The sequence below is a fragment of the Pseudochaenichthys georgianus genome, chromosome 10 (genome assembly GCF_902827115.2).
Source record: "Pseudochaenichthys georgianus chromosome 10, fPseGeo1.2, whole genome shotgun sequence".
Taxonomy (NCBI): Eukaryota; Metazoa; Chordata; class Actinopteri; order Perciformes; family Channichthyidae; genus Pseudochaenichthys; species Pseudochaenichthys georgianus.
Window position 1 is genome coordinate 15,825,523 of NC_047512.1, and position 15,529 is coordinate 15,841,051.

The 15,529-nt window shown below is 41.4% G+C and overlaps 1 protein-coding gene across 3 annotated transcripts; it reads right to left on the reverse strand.

Moving 5' to 3' along the window:
* Window positions 1-635: 635 nt before the first annotated feature.
* Window positions 636-6,066, reverse strand: rbmx (RNA binding motif protein X-linked). Of its 3 annotated transcripts, XR_011644012.1 has the most exons (10): window positions 5,748-6,066; window positions 5,523-5,648; window positions 4,856-4,962; window positions 4,606-4,768; window positions 4,327-4,470; window positions 4,074-4,191; window positions 3,608-3,727; window positions 3,427-3,518; window positions 974-1,065; window positions 636-773 (listed from the first exon to the last, which is right to left on the reverse strand). XR_011644012.1 is itself a non-coding variant. In XM_034092678.2 (9 exons), the coding sequence occupies exons 2-9, from the start codon at window positions 5,629-5,631 to the stop codon at window positions 2,297-2,299; spliced, it is 1,134 nt and encodes a 377-aa protein (XP_033948569.1). In that variant the 5' UTR covers window positions 5,632-5,648; window positions 5,748-6,065; the 3' UTR covers window positions 1,981-2,296. The 3 variants fall into 3 exon arrangements, 2 of the variants coding, with proteins under 2 accessions (XP_033948569.1, XP_033948568.1); XM_034092678.2 differs by lacking the exons at window positions 636-773; window positions 974-1,065 and adding an exon at window positions 1,981-2,604 and having other exon boundaries at window positions 4,327-4,443; window positions 5,748-6,065; XM_034092677.2 differs by lacking the exons at window positions 636-773; window positions 974-1,065 and adding an exon at window positions 1,981-2,604 and having other exon boundaries at window positions 5,748-6,065.
* Between the last annotated feature and the right edge of the window lie 9,463 nt (window positions 6,067-15,529).

Sequence of the window (15,529 nt, forward strand, 5' to 3'; positions counted from 1 at the left end):
CTACACGCAAAACTGATGATCACCCCTACTGGCAAATAGGCACCTCAACAATGGACAGGAGTCGTTTTCCTCTGCAAAGTAGCACATGCTGGCAGAGGGCACTTTCTCCAATATCATGTAACAAGTTAAAATGCAGCAATGATTAGGAAATACCTCCAGGGAATTGATATTTTAAATGCATCAGCATTTTTTGCAAAACAAAAATGTACCATTTTACACTGTAGGAATGAGGTGATGCAATCCTTAGGCCCAACATGTAAATAGTCAAAATTATATTTTCATTGCCGTTGAAAGCCATAGCGTCCTCCTCACCAAGTAAAACCTTGTTGGTCAACATGCAAATTGAGTCATGTGGAAGTTTCTGATAATACAAGCTGTGTGACTATTGCTATAACCAATGTATGAAGAATTTGAAGCAGGAAATAGGAAGTCCCAATACATTTAAATGATGAGGAAGATAAAAGCTGACCATGTTAAATGCCAGTTTAATTACAATCAATCTAGAATAAAAAACTAAAAACAAACAATTGTTACAAGTAGCGCAACTGCCACACACCTCAGTATCATTAACAACTATATTTGACTATTGTAAACAATCAGAACAAATTTACAAAACTGAGTGAACAACAAAAAGGTCATTTTATAGTCTTTATTTAAAAACAGCAGAAACACTTTAATTCGAGCCAATCCTCCGCCTCTGTTCGTCCCACTTTCAATGCACATTTCCACTTGAAGATTCCACCAGCACTCTCAATGGAAGCCTGTGCCAGCAGCTGAGAAGCAGTAAACATAAAAAAAAGAGAAAAGCCCATTACATAACAGTTTCATTTTACAGCAGTATTAATACACTCAATCGTTGTCAACATTTCAAAAGTAGAGTTTCACAACGTTTTTAGTGCAAGAGATGTAGATGTACTTAGCAAGAACGTATTGTATGCATACTTTGCAGTACATACATTTTTCAAGTACATACCTGCACTGGTGTGCTTTGGTTTATTGGTCCAACAACTTGAGGACACAATTCAGGATAGTTGCAAGGGCAGTTGCCTTGGAGGAGGGTTCATCCTGCAATTAGAACACACAATTAACACGTTGCCCTTATCTTCAGCTTGTATTTCAAAAGCATCTGAAAATTATTATATATAGTCCTTGGTCCGACTGCGAATTGGCTTCAGCAATTGTTTCCAGTTTGGCAGTTGGGACGATGGCGTTCTTCCAGAGGTCTCCGTTGTTTGAAATGGCATGCTTGTGGTTAAAGTTTTGAAACCGAGATATTTTCCTTAAAATTTAAAAATGTTCTTTTTCCAAAAAGTTCTTACAAGTACTTAAGAAATCTTTATTTTGATTTAAAAATTACCTGTTGCCAATCATTTAACTGAGGTCGGACAATTTCTTTGCAAAAATGGTCATTTAAGGGCTCAGTTTTCTAAATGGCGGTTACACGTTCATTGCTGAAAAAGGACGAAACTTCTTGGGATGTTGCTGCACTTTTCACAATGTTAGCTGATGAAACATCGAAAAAGGCTCATTCAGTTGAACTTTTTTTTCTTTTGTTCCCCGAGGCAAAAGCTGTCTTGGGTACCACTCTTTGAGGGGAGATTGCAATACAGGACAATGAGAAACTCATTTACTGATGAGAAACAAAGAGGTTTGCTTTGCTTACCAGTCGAGTTGCATTTGGTTGTTGTTGCCTTTGGTTTTGTCGTTGCATGCCATCGAATGACTCTAGGGTGATGGATCCATTTCCAAGGAGATTACATTGGAACATTTTGACAGTAACATTTGCCAAACCCTTGAAAACAGTAGCGTCCAGTTGTTGGCACATTTGTGTTAAGAAGAACTCAAGTCACTTGACTATTTATAGAGCATTTGCAGAGACTCACCTATGCTTGCAGAGAATATTTCAAAGGAGATCATGTTTTAACTCAACATTCTTGTTACGGTCTCTGGTTGTTCATTTGAAAAATCGATGAGCAGTGGTCAAGGTACAACTAAAAGCTTTATTAGAGTAGGAAAGCCAGACGGATAGGGCATTGCAGTTTCCAACAGCACTGATGTACAAAAACTAACACTAACTTTGTAACTGTACTGTTACATGTACAAGAGAAACACTAAAAAAAACAAAAAAATACTTTTACACATAAAAAAAACTGGAGAATTCAAGGTACAGGTCAAAGCTAAGCCTCACTTTCCACATATTTAGACATGGCTAGTTTGTCTTGTTAGATTTCTTCCAAAACACTTGTAACTGGGCACGTTGACTAACGTATGCTTTAATGTGATTTCCAAGTCCAGTTCAGTATCTGCTGCGAGCCATTCCTCTATCGGGTCGATTGCCACCGCGTGGCCCTCCACGGCTTGAGCTGCTGTACGAATCACGAGGAGGGTAGCCTCTCTCAACAGGGGGAGCTGGGCCCCTCTCCTGCCTGCCCATTCGCTCGCCACGACTAGGTGGATATGGCTCACTCCGACTGCTGGGGTAACTGTCACGACTGCCATAGCCATCTCGGGAACTGCTGCCATAGTCATCGTAACGACTGCTTCCACTGCTCCCACCATAGGATGGTGGGGGGCCCCGTGAAGTTGGGGTGCTGCGAGAGTTACCTGCAGGGTCAATGGGTCAGGTAATTGGCACGGTTCAACTTATACATTTCCATGCACTGTGAAGTGCTATTTTTCTTTTTTTGATTAGATGAATTATCTAAAAATGTGTAATTAATTGAGGACATGTTTAAATGCCCCATCATGTAATCAATCTTAAATGTATCATGGACTTTAAGTCGATATGGCCTTTCACATATCCAAGCACTGGGAATAGATGGGCGGTGTTACCCATTTCTAGCATGCCATTGATTTGAGAAGCCATTTTTCCTTTTAGAGCTCCAAGTGTTAGAACTGCGGAGGGATGAAGTTTTCAGAGTCGTCTTGATGTTTTTTTCTGAACGTTACTCCTTGAGGGAGAGCTTTGCTAGGCAACACATACGGAGTGGTCAACGGTCGTTTCCAAGGACTTTTTGGGACTCCTTACGGTATGACGCTCTCTGGGGCACATTAAAAGTGTTATTTCTGCATGACATTGCCACACACACTGAATCTTTGTTGAATGCAGTGGTAACATGGACTGTCATATGTGGACTAATGCTTTAGCTATAATTTAGTTTTTTGTTGAAAAGCCAATGGTCATATTTTGAATAGCATGAAAATACGCAACTTGGAGTGCAAGTCAGGGTTGTGGCAAAGGGGAAGAAAAAAAGTTTAAAGAGGCTGCCTGAAATTCGGTTTTCTCTGGTGAGGGGGGAAAAAAGTGCAGGGGCTTGTGGCTGGAGACTGGTAGTCAATGGTTTGATTTGGTTGGTAATTGGTGCAGCTCTTCTTTGTCCCACAGTTGGTATCTGTCGTCATTACAATCATGGAGTCATGTCTTACCGTAACCATCATATGAATCTCTGTAGGAGCCACCACTTGAACGGTCCATGTAATTTCTGGGTTCTCGGCCTCCCCCATAGCCATCGCGATCACTACATGACAGGAACAATTGTTATTTTAAAAAAACGTGAGCCTCAAAACCTCCGTTTTTTTACCCTTTGTATTAAACCAGAAGTCTTACCTGTATCCTCTTGACATCGAGCCATAGTCGTCTCGGGAACTGGAGTTGGAATATTCTCTGCATGAATCATCTCTTTGAGGAGGTCCGTAGTCCCTTGAGTCTCTCGAATTATAATCCCGACTGGAGTAGCGGTGAAACATGGAAAAAATAACTAAATCTGAAACCCTGATATGCAGAATACTCTTCGTTTTTTTTGCCAAAGATCTACACAGTTATGTTTTATAGACAAGACTAAAGTAACAATATATATATTTTTAGATCTAAAGACAACTTTCTTTTAAAATAAAAATGTTATAGATTGAGATTCAAGTCGCATAAATTGAATGTGGATCATATTTTAAATTATTACTTCACAACTGCCCTTTTTTTGTTTGTGTATAATGAAACCTTTTAGCGATATCAGAAACAAGCAGGCTAAATATGTTTGTTTCAACACATCACTGTATAATGTAACCTAATGTCCCACCTATCTTTGGAGTTGTAATGTTCATCTCTTGGTGATGGATAATCATCCCTCCTGGACATCATGGAGTCTCTGCGAGGAGGGGGTGGACCATAGGGATCCCGGTCTCTTGACATGGGGGCTGCAACACACAAAGTATTGACAACAATTATAAGATGCCCACAGGCCATCTGAGTAATTGCGTGAAAGCTAGACAAGTGAAAAACCTTGTTGGTTAAAGACATATTTTTGAAGACTACACAGCAGGCACACTTACTTCTGCTCATGGGACCAGATGAGGCAGACCTCTTGGCTGGGGGACCTCCGTTACGAACTGGGGGTCCTCTTTTCATTGCCGGGGGGCCTCGGGATGACATCCCTTTAAAGAAGGGTTCTACATTCCCTGAATTATCATAGTAGTCTTTGCACAGACAAGAAATACAGATATTAACACACTAATCTCAAAAGACAACACAAAAAACATTCAAAACACAATCAAAAACTTGAGCACACATTCAATTATTTTGAAACTCAACTGATCATATCAAGAATTTACCTCTGGATGGTGGACTTCTCATACCACCAGCCCCACCCCTGGATCCACGGGGCCCTCTGGGTGGACCACGACTGCGTGATTGCATGGGGGGTCCTCGTCTGCCAGCACTCTCAAATTGAGGCTTTGTAGCTTGTTCCACTTTGATAGGCTTGCCATCAAGAGACTGTTAAAAAATAGATACAATTAAAATTGTAACTTCAAGCAGATTTGTTGAAAAGCATGACTGATTGAAGATTGTACTTGTTATTACCTTTCCATTCATCTCGCGTGCTGCATCCTTTGCATCACCCGGACTCTCAAAAGTAACAAAAGCAAAGCCTCTGGATTTGTTTGTTTCCCGGTCTTTCATCAAAAGAACTGAAATGAGGTGATTCAAAGTGAGCTTGTTTTTTGATTGATAGGTTAAGATGATTCAATTATTGTATGATGAAGACACAACAGACCATCTTGGAGCAATTTAAGTCTGACAACAGGAGGCTCTTATTACAAAACATAAAATGGTACTAACTGTAACTGAGACTCATCTCAAGTTTATTACTATTCATGCATTTCCCGCTGAATGAATCTGTAACATACTGAAAAGTACACTAAGTCCTAAACTGAGAATATAGGTGTCTTATTAAGTTTAGAAAAAGGGGCCAGCAGTTAGGAAAACAAAACAACTTGTAGTTTAATATAAAGAAATACAAATAAAATCACAGATGTATAACATATAACAAAATTAGTTCGGGAAACTAACTGAAAGATTATACTTACACAAACACGAAATGTGTGAAAAGGCAAACACTGAATGTCTTTAGAATTGCCAGTTAAGTGAACACGTTTTTCAGAATGACTTAAAGCATTGCATGCACGTTAAATATGTTTTGCAAAGAAGTAATAAATAATTAAATGTCCAGCAGTGGTTCAGCACATACCTTCAACAATCCTGCCATATTTGCTGAAGTATTGCTCAAGGGCCTTCTCGGTGGTCTCGGTGTTCAGTCCCCCGATGAAGAGCTTCCCTGGTCGGTCTGCCTCTGCCATGCTACAAACTACACCAACTGAAACAAAAGCGGAATCTTAGTCATGCAAACATTTACACACACAAGCATATCACGTCGTCTAAATCCTCGCTTTCAGAATATTTCTGGTGGAGTTACCTTGTTGTTTGCGAAAGTCTTGAGCGGTCGAATGCGCAAAATGGCGATGAACGTGCCAGCTGTTTTAGCTAGTTACTTGGATAACGCTAGCTAGCAAGCTACTAACGGTCGAGTCGAGATTTTCAAATATAAATACGCTACGCTGAAAACATGGAGACACGTTAATTAATCATCAAACATGCAGCCAGGTGTTGTCAGAATGTACTCTGTAGGTACGGTTGTTTTCATGGGTGTGTAGAGTGTATAAAGAGAAGCTTGTCCTCGCCGTAATTCTTTCCTTCACTCTTCTTCTCCTTCACTTTTTTCGACAGAGCAGAGGCCATCAGAAGTAACACTGCCACCTACAGGCAGAACGGAGTAGTAATTATTGAGCATTTCTGTTTTAAAAATTAAAGGTGGGGTAGGTAAGTTTCAGAAACCGGCTCGAGATACACTTTTTGTTATATTCCATGGAATGCTCTTAACATCCCGATAGCAATGAATATCTTAAGTGCTTTGACAACAAATCCATTAAAAAATGTCATCAGTGGAAGCCGTAATACTGTAAAAAGTACAACCTAAAGATGGCCCACCTGCCTGTCAGCCTTCCATCGGGGCACAAATGTATCTCGTGCCCTCATTGGTCATGTCATGTGCGTGTTCCTGTGTGTTGGAGGAGGGGCTCTATAAGGAAGTGGCAGATTTTCTCCGGTTGTGTATTTTCAAATTCTAGCGATCTCGAGCCGGTTTCTCAAATGTACCTACCCCACCTTTAACTATTACAAATAATTACGCTATTCACGTTACCTCTAATGTAAAGTAACTAAGTTCATTTACTCAAGTACAAACTCCACAAGGAATTCAGAGGTAAATAGTGTACTTTTACTCCACTACATGATGGATTAATGATGAAAAAATATGATCAACACTTAAATAAGACTTTAGTACCCCTGGATTAAATTTGCATGCTACCCTGCTGCAGTAAATATAATCATTCAAAAATGATTCCACCTTTACAAGCTTGATAGACACATTTATACTTCAATAATCATTAATGAATTATATATTATTCTAAAATAAGCTGCATGATTAGTTTTTTTAAGTTTGGTACTTTAAGTATATTTGGATGCTAATTATTTTTGTACTTTTACTGGACTAACATTTTGTATTCCGGACTTTTACTTAAAACAGAGTATTCCTACACTTTGTTTTTCAAATCTTAAGATCTCTGAGTACTACTTCCACCTGAGCATTTTACAAACTAAATATTTGTTTTAATTAGCTAACAACTCCCACAGCTAAATAAGTGTATCCGACCAGTAGCTTTTACGACAACGTTTTGCAATATAGATTTTGTGAAGATATGAACACCGCAGCATCACTTTGTTAGAAAAAGAGGTGGGGACAATTTCTCCAGATTCAACATCAGCATAGCCAACCCAGTCTCATACAAAAACGTGTAATAACTACGTTGGTCCACAACGTAGGATGTAATTTCTACAAAAACGCCTCTGAAATTGTAAAATGCCTACGTTTTTTTTCACCATTAGGCTTGTTTGAGACAAGCAAGACCTGCGCAGTTGCGATCAACGTCTTGCTAGTGCGTTGCATGATGGTTAGTCATTTTGTCCGACTTGCTCTGGAGGCTCGCCCACATGAGACTTTGAAATCTCGCGGGACAAAGACGCCCGCAGCCTTGAGAGCGAGGCGAGTTGGCGCACTTGCTCTCCACGAGCTGCGGAAGCGAAATGCTTGATGGGAAACGGCTTGCTGGTATCTCGAGCTGAGCGCTCATTGGTGGTGTTTACCACGTGCTGCTGATGAAACTCTCCAATTGGCTGGCTCTCCAAGTGTGTTGTTGTTTTGTGTCAGTTTTACGTCGCCACATCCATTCCCATTTTTCATCATTGTTCCACAATGTTTATCATCATGAAATTAATATCTATATATTTTATACTATACTGCTTACCGTTTTCATACTTTATATATCTTAGCATATTCATACACACTGTTCATACTGCTCACAGGCTGATATCTAGTGTATTCATACCCCTGTAGTGCCGAGAGATATGGAGTCAGAGGCGGTGCATCGAAGGTGCAAAAGGGAACTTTAATCACAAGCTGCAAAGGACATGTTGTCGGGTCGCAGCCCGGGTCGACAAGAGAGAGAGCCAAGAGGGCACACCTATTTGGTTGGTAACCCATAACATGTCCGTGTGGGAACAATAACCGCAACTGTAGTTCCAGGTTTGAATTATGTCCCAGTGGTTAAATAGGTAATCACCACACAAGCCCCCCCAGAATTCAAACATGGCAAAAAAAAAAAATATATATCTCCACGTCCGTGGAGGAAGCACCACAAGGGCCGAGGAGGGTGGGGCCGCAGGTGAGGACCGGGCCATGGAACGGGCCACGAAAGGGGGCCGCAGGAGAGGGCAGGGGCCCTAACGAGGGCGAGGGCACCCACACCGAGGGCGGGCCGTCGTAAGGGGGCCGCACTAGGTGTTGCGGAGAACCCAGCAGGAAAGAGGGCAACCCGGCCGCAGGCAGACGCACAACGGCGGCGGGCATGAAGTCCTCGGCAGGTGCTGAGGCATCACCGGGAAGCAGGAGAGGCCAGACAGGGTCCCGGAGCGCGTCACCCATGGGCCGATGGAGCATGGGCGACGTCCGGAACTGTTGAGGCGAGAGGGGGTCCAGGAGTGCGCCACCCAGGCGTCGATGAACGTGAGTGGCGTCTGGATATCCCCAGAAGGCAGGAGAGGCCAAACAGGCTCCGGAGTGCGCCACCCACGGGCCGATGGCAGCATGGGCGACGTCCAAAACCGTTGAGGCGAGACGGGGTCCAGGAGTGCACCACCCAAGCGTCGATGACACCGTGAGTGGCGTCTGGAACCGCCGTCGAGGTGGTGAAAAAAACGAGAGTGTCCACATGAGGTCAACCGGCTGGTCGAACCTCCTCTCCGGCACCGGAAAAAAAATTGTCAACAGTCAGATGTTAACAAAAATATGTCGACAGCCGTTAACAGCTAGCCGTTAGCCGCTAGCTGGCAGCCATGGGCAGCTGCTAGCTGTCGTTAGCCCCTCGTGGTTAGCCGCTAGTCGTCGTCAGCTAGCGCAGCCTGGACGTGCAGCCGCACGCCCCGAAGAAACAAGCCCACGAGGTAGCAATCGGGTTGCTGGTCGAGCAGGTCGTGCATCGTCCTCCTGCTGGTTGGAAAGCCGATGCGGGAACGGCGAGCAACGTCCCCAGCTCTTCTGCGGGGCGCGCACCGAGCCTCAGTCCGCGTGCCGGTGGCAGCCACGGACGATTCCAAAAATCCCCGGCATTTCGAGAAAGAAACATGAGTTCCTTTTGCCGTGTTCGGGTCCGTCCCGGAAACTTCTCGAGACTTGTCAGGGTCACCAGTGTAGTGCCGAGAGATATGGAGTCAGAGGCGGTGCATCGAAGGTGCAAAAGGGAACTTTAATCACAAGCTGCAAAGGACATGTTGTCAGGTCGCAGCCCGGGTCGACAAGAGAGAGAGCCAAGAGGGCACACCTATTTATAGGTAACCCATAACATGTCCGTGTGGGAACAATAACCGCAACTGTAGTTCCAGGTTTGAATTATGTCCCAGTGGTTAAATAGGTAGTCACCACACCCCACTGTTTATTCATCATTCAATTCATTCTATATTTTATTCTGTAGATTGTGTACATTACTTTTCACTTTACTGCTTGTTACACCTGGTTAGAAGCTAAACTGCATTTCGTTGTCTCGGTACCTGTAATCTGTGCAATAACAATAAAGTTGAATCTAATCTTGAGCAGGAACAAATGTATTTACTTAGTACATATCTGACATTAACGACACAACACATGTGTGCATTCTTTATAAATGCAAACCGAGTCAAGCCGACTCCGGAGGTGGCAGTATGCACCTTAAAGTTGTTTGCAATCCGCCAAAAAACCGAGAGAAGAAGAATGCGAAGAAGGAGATGAAGAAGAAGAAGCCGACTCGGAGCTGTCCGACTTCAGGCGAGCTTTTTGACACCTCCCCCGGCTGCGATCGGCTACTCTCGTCTACTTTCGAGGCGAGCCGCAATGTGTCTCAAACAAGCCTACTCATTCCAATGGCTGGCGTCTATGTCACGTGATCTTCACATTTCTCCCTGCAGAAAAAAAAAACATGGCCGACATTCGTTTTATTCTCGGTGGAAAATGCCTATTTTAAGGTTAGTTTGGCGATTAAAATGCCTTTTGATGTCATTTGATGCGAGAAATATGAGTTGTTATTTCAGATTATGTGTGCAGTGGATGTACATGATCTTTAGTTTGCTAGTTATTACGAAGATTACTTCAAGAAATTGTGTCTACACAACGTTTTCATTGTTACCAAGGTGGTTGCTAGGGACGCTGCTATCGATATTATTTCTGTTATGTTGTGTAAAATGGTGTTATCTTTATTGCTACCCCCTTCCCCGTCAATGTATAGTGTTGGTCCACAGTGCAAACGTTAGTTTAACAAAATCCGCATCTAAAATTGTGGCATAGTGTGGTGCCGAGAGATGGGAGTCGGAGGCGGGGTATCAAAGGTACAAGCTCGACTTTTATTTAGCATCTCAAAACACATGTAAACAGCTTCATGCCCGGGAAGCGAAGACCGGCGGAGACAGGAAGTCCGGCTCACTAAAATGTCCCTGCAGAACAATACCCTAACCCATAGATCCGTGGGTGAATAATGTCAATCACCACAATAGATACGTTATTTTCCCCTGTGCAATTCTCCATTTACTCAACAATAACACATAATTATCCTTGTGTTTATTTATTTGTTTGATTAATAAACACAAGTTGGAGTCCGTCAGGACCGAGGGTCGGAGCAGCTCATTTGCTTTACAGAATAGTACACCCGGAAGTAAGTATTCTCTCTGCTTCGCTTGACAAACCCCATGATAGTCCTCAAGCTCTGTGATTGGAGAGTGTGCAGAGCGTCGAACAGCATTTGAAATGGGATGGAACCACGGCAGACTGTCCAAAACTGGATTTGTTCATTGATGAGCCTGAAACATGCACTTGTCAAGGTTCAGAGGCACATTGTGCAAATATGGCAGTAGCCATCGATCATCTTAAGATAAGATATACTTTATTGATCCCAAGTTGGAAACATTTGCGTTACATCAGCATGTGTATAGTTGTAAATATGCAGTGGTGTTTATTTGTAAATCATTTAGTATAATCACACAAATTCTGTGTTTTATATTTAATAATTCTGTGTTCTTTATTTATTGATTGTTCAATACCTGACAAGGTAGGAGATGAACAACTTTGGTCACAGGTTCCTCAACAGTGCATCACAAGACATCTTTCAATATGTGTATCTCCACCATTAAATTGTCATATTCTGCACATTTCTTATACTATCTACATACATCTTATAAGAGTATAATACATATGTATAATATCAGTTAAAATAAGTGCTTCAACATAGTTAACATTGCGGGAGGTATGCACAAATATTGATAGATGTCTTGTAATGCACTGTTGAGGAACCTGCGACCCAAGTTTTCCATTCATTGCATAACTACACCATAGTTGTGTAGGCCTATATGATATGTCAATAAACCTTAGAAAATCTTGAAATCTTGAAAGGGATGTGCAAAATAGTCATTATATACAGTCTTTAATTAACTATTAGTAGAGAATAACGAGTAATGAACATACTTTATAGGGATTCTATTAATATCTAATAATAAATATAATGAAATTCAATAACATGCTTTAACCACTAGGTGTCCCTTTATATCAGCTGTGCACCTTTATGGTGTAAATACAGCCTATCTACCAAATGGATCAAATATAAAAGTCAGCCGAATTAGTGTTGATACTGCAAGGAGACACATTGTGTGAAAAGAAATGTAAGATGTTGTTTAATTGTTGATATATTTATGATCCACGTCACGTTTCCAGTGTTGGCGGCAGTTCCTCATGTTTGTCTAGAAGTCTTCTCATCAGGGCTCTATAAATACAGAAGTACGGCAGATATGTAATATTTAATGCAGCCGAACCGTGTATTACAATGCCGTTATGTGATGACTTTCAAAGAGAAAAGCAAGCACACTCGGAATAAAGTGTTTTCGGTCTGTTTCCGGTATTTGTTAATGACGATGTGCTGTGAGATGAGATGTGAGACTGGAATTGCACGGGGGAAAATAACGTTTCTGCACCATTTTAGATGCGGATTTTGTTACTAATACGTTTGCGCTGTGGACCAACACTATACTTTGACGGGGAAGGGGGTAGCAATAAAGATCACACCATTAAACAGTTACATAACAGAAATAATATCGATAGCAGCGTCCCTAGCAACCACCTTGGCAGGGCCGGACTGGGACAATAAGTCAGGCCGGGAATTATACACCCAGCCAGGCCACTACCAGTTTTTTGTGCCATTTTGCTGGATTTATTTGTCGATTTTTACAGCGTTGCTGCCCATAGTGGTAGCGCTCTAAATCTACTACCCCAAAATAAACATATGGACATGGGTTACTATTTAAAAAAAATTGCAAATCTATTTAGGAACCTATGTGAACATATTTTAAGTGGGGGTGGACCTCAAATCCTATAGGGGGGTCCGGGGGCATGCTCCCCCGGTAAGATTATTTTTTTCAATCTGGTGCATTTTGAGGGGGAAATAAAGAGACTACACCCATATGAAACATAACTTTATACATTTAAATAATCATAAAATCATAATAACATGGCCATAACCAATAACATCCCATATCCAATATGAAAAAACATTGAAACTTGTTTATTTATTTGTTTTTGGTTCATTTATAGTTGTGAGTGTGTCTGTGCTCCTGAATCAGCCTCTCCTGTCTCCCTCCTGCTCCTCGTTGAGGCAGAAGCAAAGACTAGTTTTAGCTCTCAGCAAGTTTTAATAGTTTATCTTACCTTTTTTCACCTAGTTAACGTTTTTTTTAATTATTATTCATGCATATTTTACTAATCACTCCCCCCTCAAATGGAAATATGTGTTTAAATGGTGACCAAACCGTTTGAGACCCACAGAGTAAACACTAAACTAAACACTCAGAGAGTCCTTTACCTCACCTGAGCTGTAGTTAACAGTCTCTCAGTCTGACAGGAGAGGACTCTCCTCCACCTTGTTGTTGAAACAGCTCCTATATCCGTTAGCGCAGCTAGCTAGCACCAGATGCTAACAACAACAACAATACACGTAACTGGTGCGCGCGGTTTATCTCACTCGCTCGCGCCACACATAACACACACCCTCCCGAGCTTGAATGACACACAGAGACCAATCGAGTATGATCTGTATGAAAGTGGCCATGTCGGCAGGCCAGATCATGTAGACAGCTAGTCACCCTCTGTGAGGCAGAGTCAGACCCACATTTGCGCAGCGTTGCGTTCACAATACATACGTATATACAAAAAAATCCTCAGGCCAGCAGGCCACTTAACAGGCCAGGCCATTGGGAAACCTCCCGGTCCTCCCGATGGCCAGTCCGGGCCTGCACCTTGGTAACAATGAAACGTTGTATAGACACAATTTCGAAGTAAGCTTCGTAATAACTAGCAAACTAAAGATCATGTACATCCACTGCACACATAATCTGAAATAACAACTCATATTTATCGCATCAAATGACATCAAAACGCATTTTAATGGCCAAAGTAACTTTAAATAGGCATTTTACACCGAGAATAAAACGAAGTTCGGCCATGTTTTTTTTTTTCTGCAGGGAGAAATGTGAAGATCATGTGACATAGACGCCAGCCATTGGAATGAATGGTGAAAAAAAACGTAATGATCTTACAATTTCAGAGGCGTTTTTGTAGAAATACTACGTCGTACGTTGTGGACCAACGTAGTTATTACACGTTTTTTTGTGAGACTGGGTTGGCATAGCAGAAGACGATAAATAAATAAATTAATGTGAGAAAAAAACAGAAATAAAAGAATGTGGAAATAAATACAGAAATAAATAAACACAAGAAAGAATAAATAAATACAGAAATGAATAAATCAATGTGGAAATAAATACAACATTAAATAAACACAAGAAAACAAAGAGAATAAAAAAAAACACACATTATATATCTTCAATGTATTTCTACATTTCTTTTTATTAATTTCTGTGTCTGTGCGTGTTTCACACAATGTTGTTTTGCTTGGTAGCCTTGTATTCTGTTAATACGACAACATTTCTAACAAATTAATGTACTTTCAATTGCTCTGAGTCACCGTGCACGTGTCAATATCTTTGAGTTGCTGTCATATTTTATTTAACTTCCTCTGACCAGTCCCACTTTATTTGGAAGCTTTGTGTCAAGTTGTACATAGTGCAAAGAGAAACACAGTGACTCATCTCTCTTTAAAAAATAAAGGGGGGGGGGGGGGGGGTTCCAATCCTGCAATTTCCCCACAGGTGAAAGCATGCTGAAAACCCAACCCCTGCAGGGGGGTCTGGGGAGATTCTCCCCCAGGAGATTTTTTGAAATACAAACATAAAATACACATTCTGGTCCTCTCTTGAGAAGAAAAATAAATAAATCTATTACTACACAACATATTTAAAAAAAATGTATGGCATTTCAGTTGTTTGTTACTTTGTTCTGAAAGCTGAACCTGCTGCTCCTCACAGAGAGAAGAGGGAAGAGGCTGTGCATTACTTTACATTGTGGATAAGGGTGGATAGCCCCCATTGTTCTGTGTGTCAAAATGAAAGACAGCCCACACATCAATCATCAAACCGTGGGGTCTTATTTAATTACGTGTTGATTTCTATCAAGGGAGTGGCTATATACAGGACGGTCCTGTATATAAGGTCTCTGAAATGGCTATATACAGGACGGTCCTGTACACAACGCCAAATGGCTATATACAGGACCGTCCTGTACACAGCTCTCTGAAATGGCTATATACAGGACGGTCCTGCACAGAAGCCCTGAAATGGCTTTTTATGTAGTCTACAGAAATATGGATATAATTGGTGTACAATTAACGTTTACAGCAGGATAAATTACAAAAATGTACAGCATACTACATACAATTCAAAAGACGGTTTTTCCGATTTCTAAAATAAAAATGCCGGCGTAGGGACTTCCTGCAACAACACCACGTCGTTATCTTGATTCTGATTGGCCAGAAGACATTATCAAAGATGTTCTATTGAGAAGATGATCACTACGTGACAACAGTTTTCAAACCGTTTCTAGTCTTCGGTATTTCCAGACAAGTGACTTCTGAAATCAATCTTACTAACTGCTGTCTGTGCAATTTACTCCACGCGAGTTGGCGGACTTTATTTAGCTTACTTTAAAATCATTTTTCATGTTGGGGCTAAGCCATTTATTGGTATGGCTGTAGCCTACCCCAGTATACCCTGGCGCCGCCACTGAACATAATAATAAAACAATTAAAATGTTGTATTCAGCCCTGATTAAAACAGCGGGCCCAAATCCTGGATGGCCGCCCATAACGCCGGGTCTGCCTTCGAGTAAATGCAAATGTCTGTTTGCAATATGCTTGCGGGATACTCTACTCTGCCCGTACCGGATTTTCTGGTCAGTCGTCTTTAAATAATTTCCCATATAGATAGACCTACTTGCCTACAATCCGAATATAAGTAAATTCACCCTGAACTTTCTTTAACTTTCCCATTATACTTTGTTTTCCTTCTTCTTCTTCTTCTCTCGGTTTTTGGCGGATTGCAAACAACTTTAAAGGTGCATACTGCCAACTTTGTTTACCTCCAAATTCTTGTTTAATATATTATTTCATAAACCTTTTT

Bases quoted from the DNA above. Each gene is read 5' to 3' on its own strand.
- rbmx (XM_034092677.2), bottom strand. From the start codon at position 5,631: ATGGCAGAGGCAGACCGACCAGGGAAGCTCTTCATCGGGGGACTGAAC. The intron at 4,471-4,605 runs GTAAATTCTTGA...GTCTGTGCAAAG, and splicing joins GAGAAGTCCACCATCCAGAG to ACTACTATGATAATTCAGGG. The intron at 3,728-4,073 runs GTGGGACATTAG...CCGCTACTCCAG, and splicing joins CATTACAACTCCAAAGATAG to TCGGGATTATAATTCGAGAG.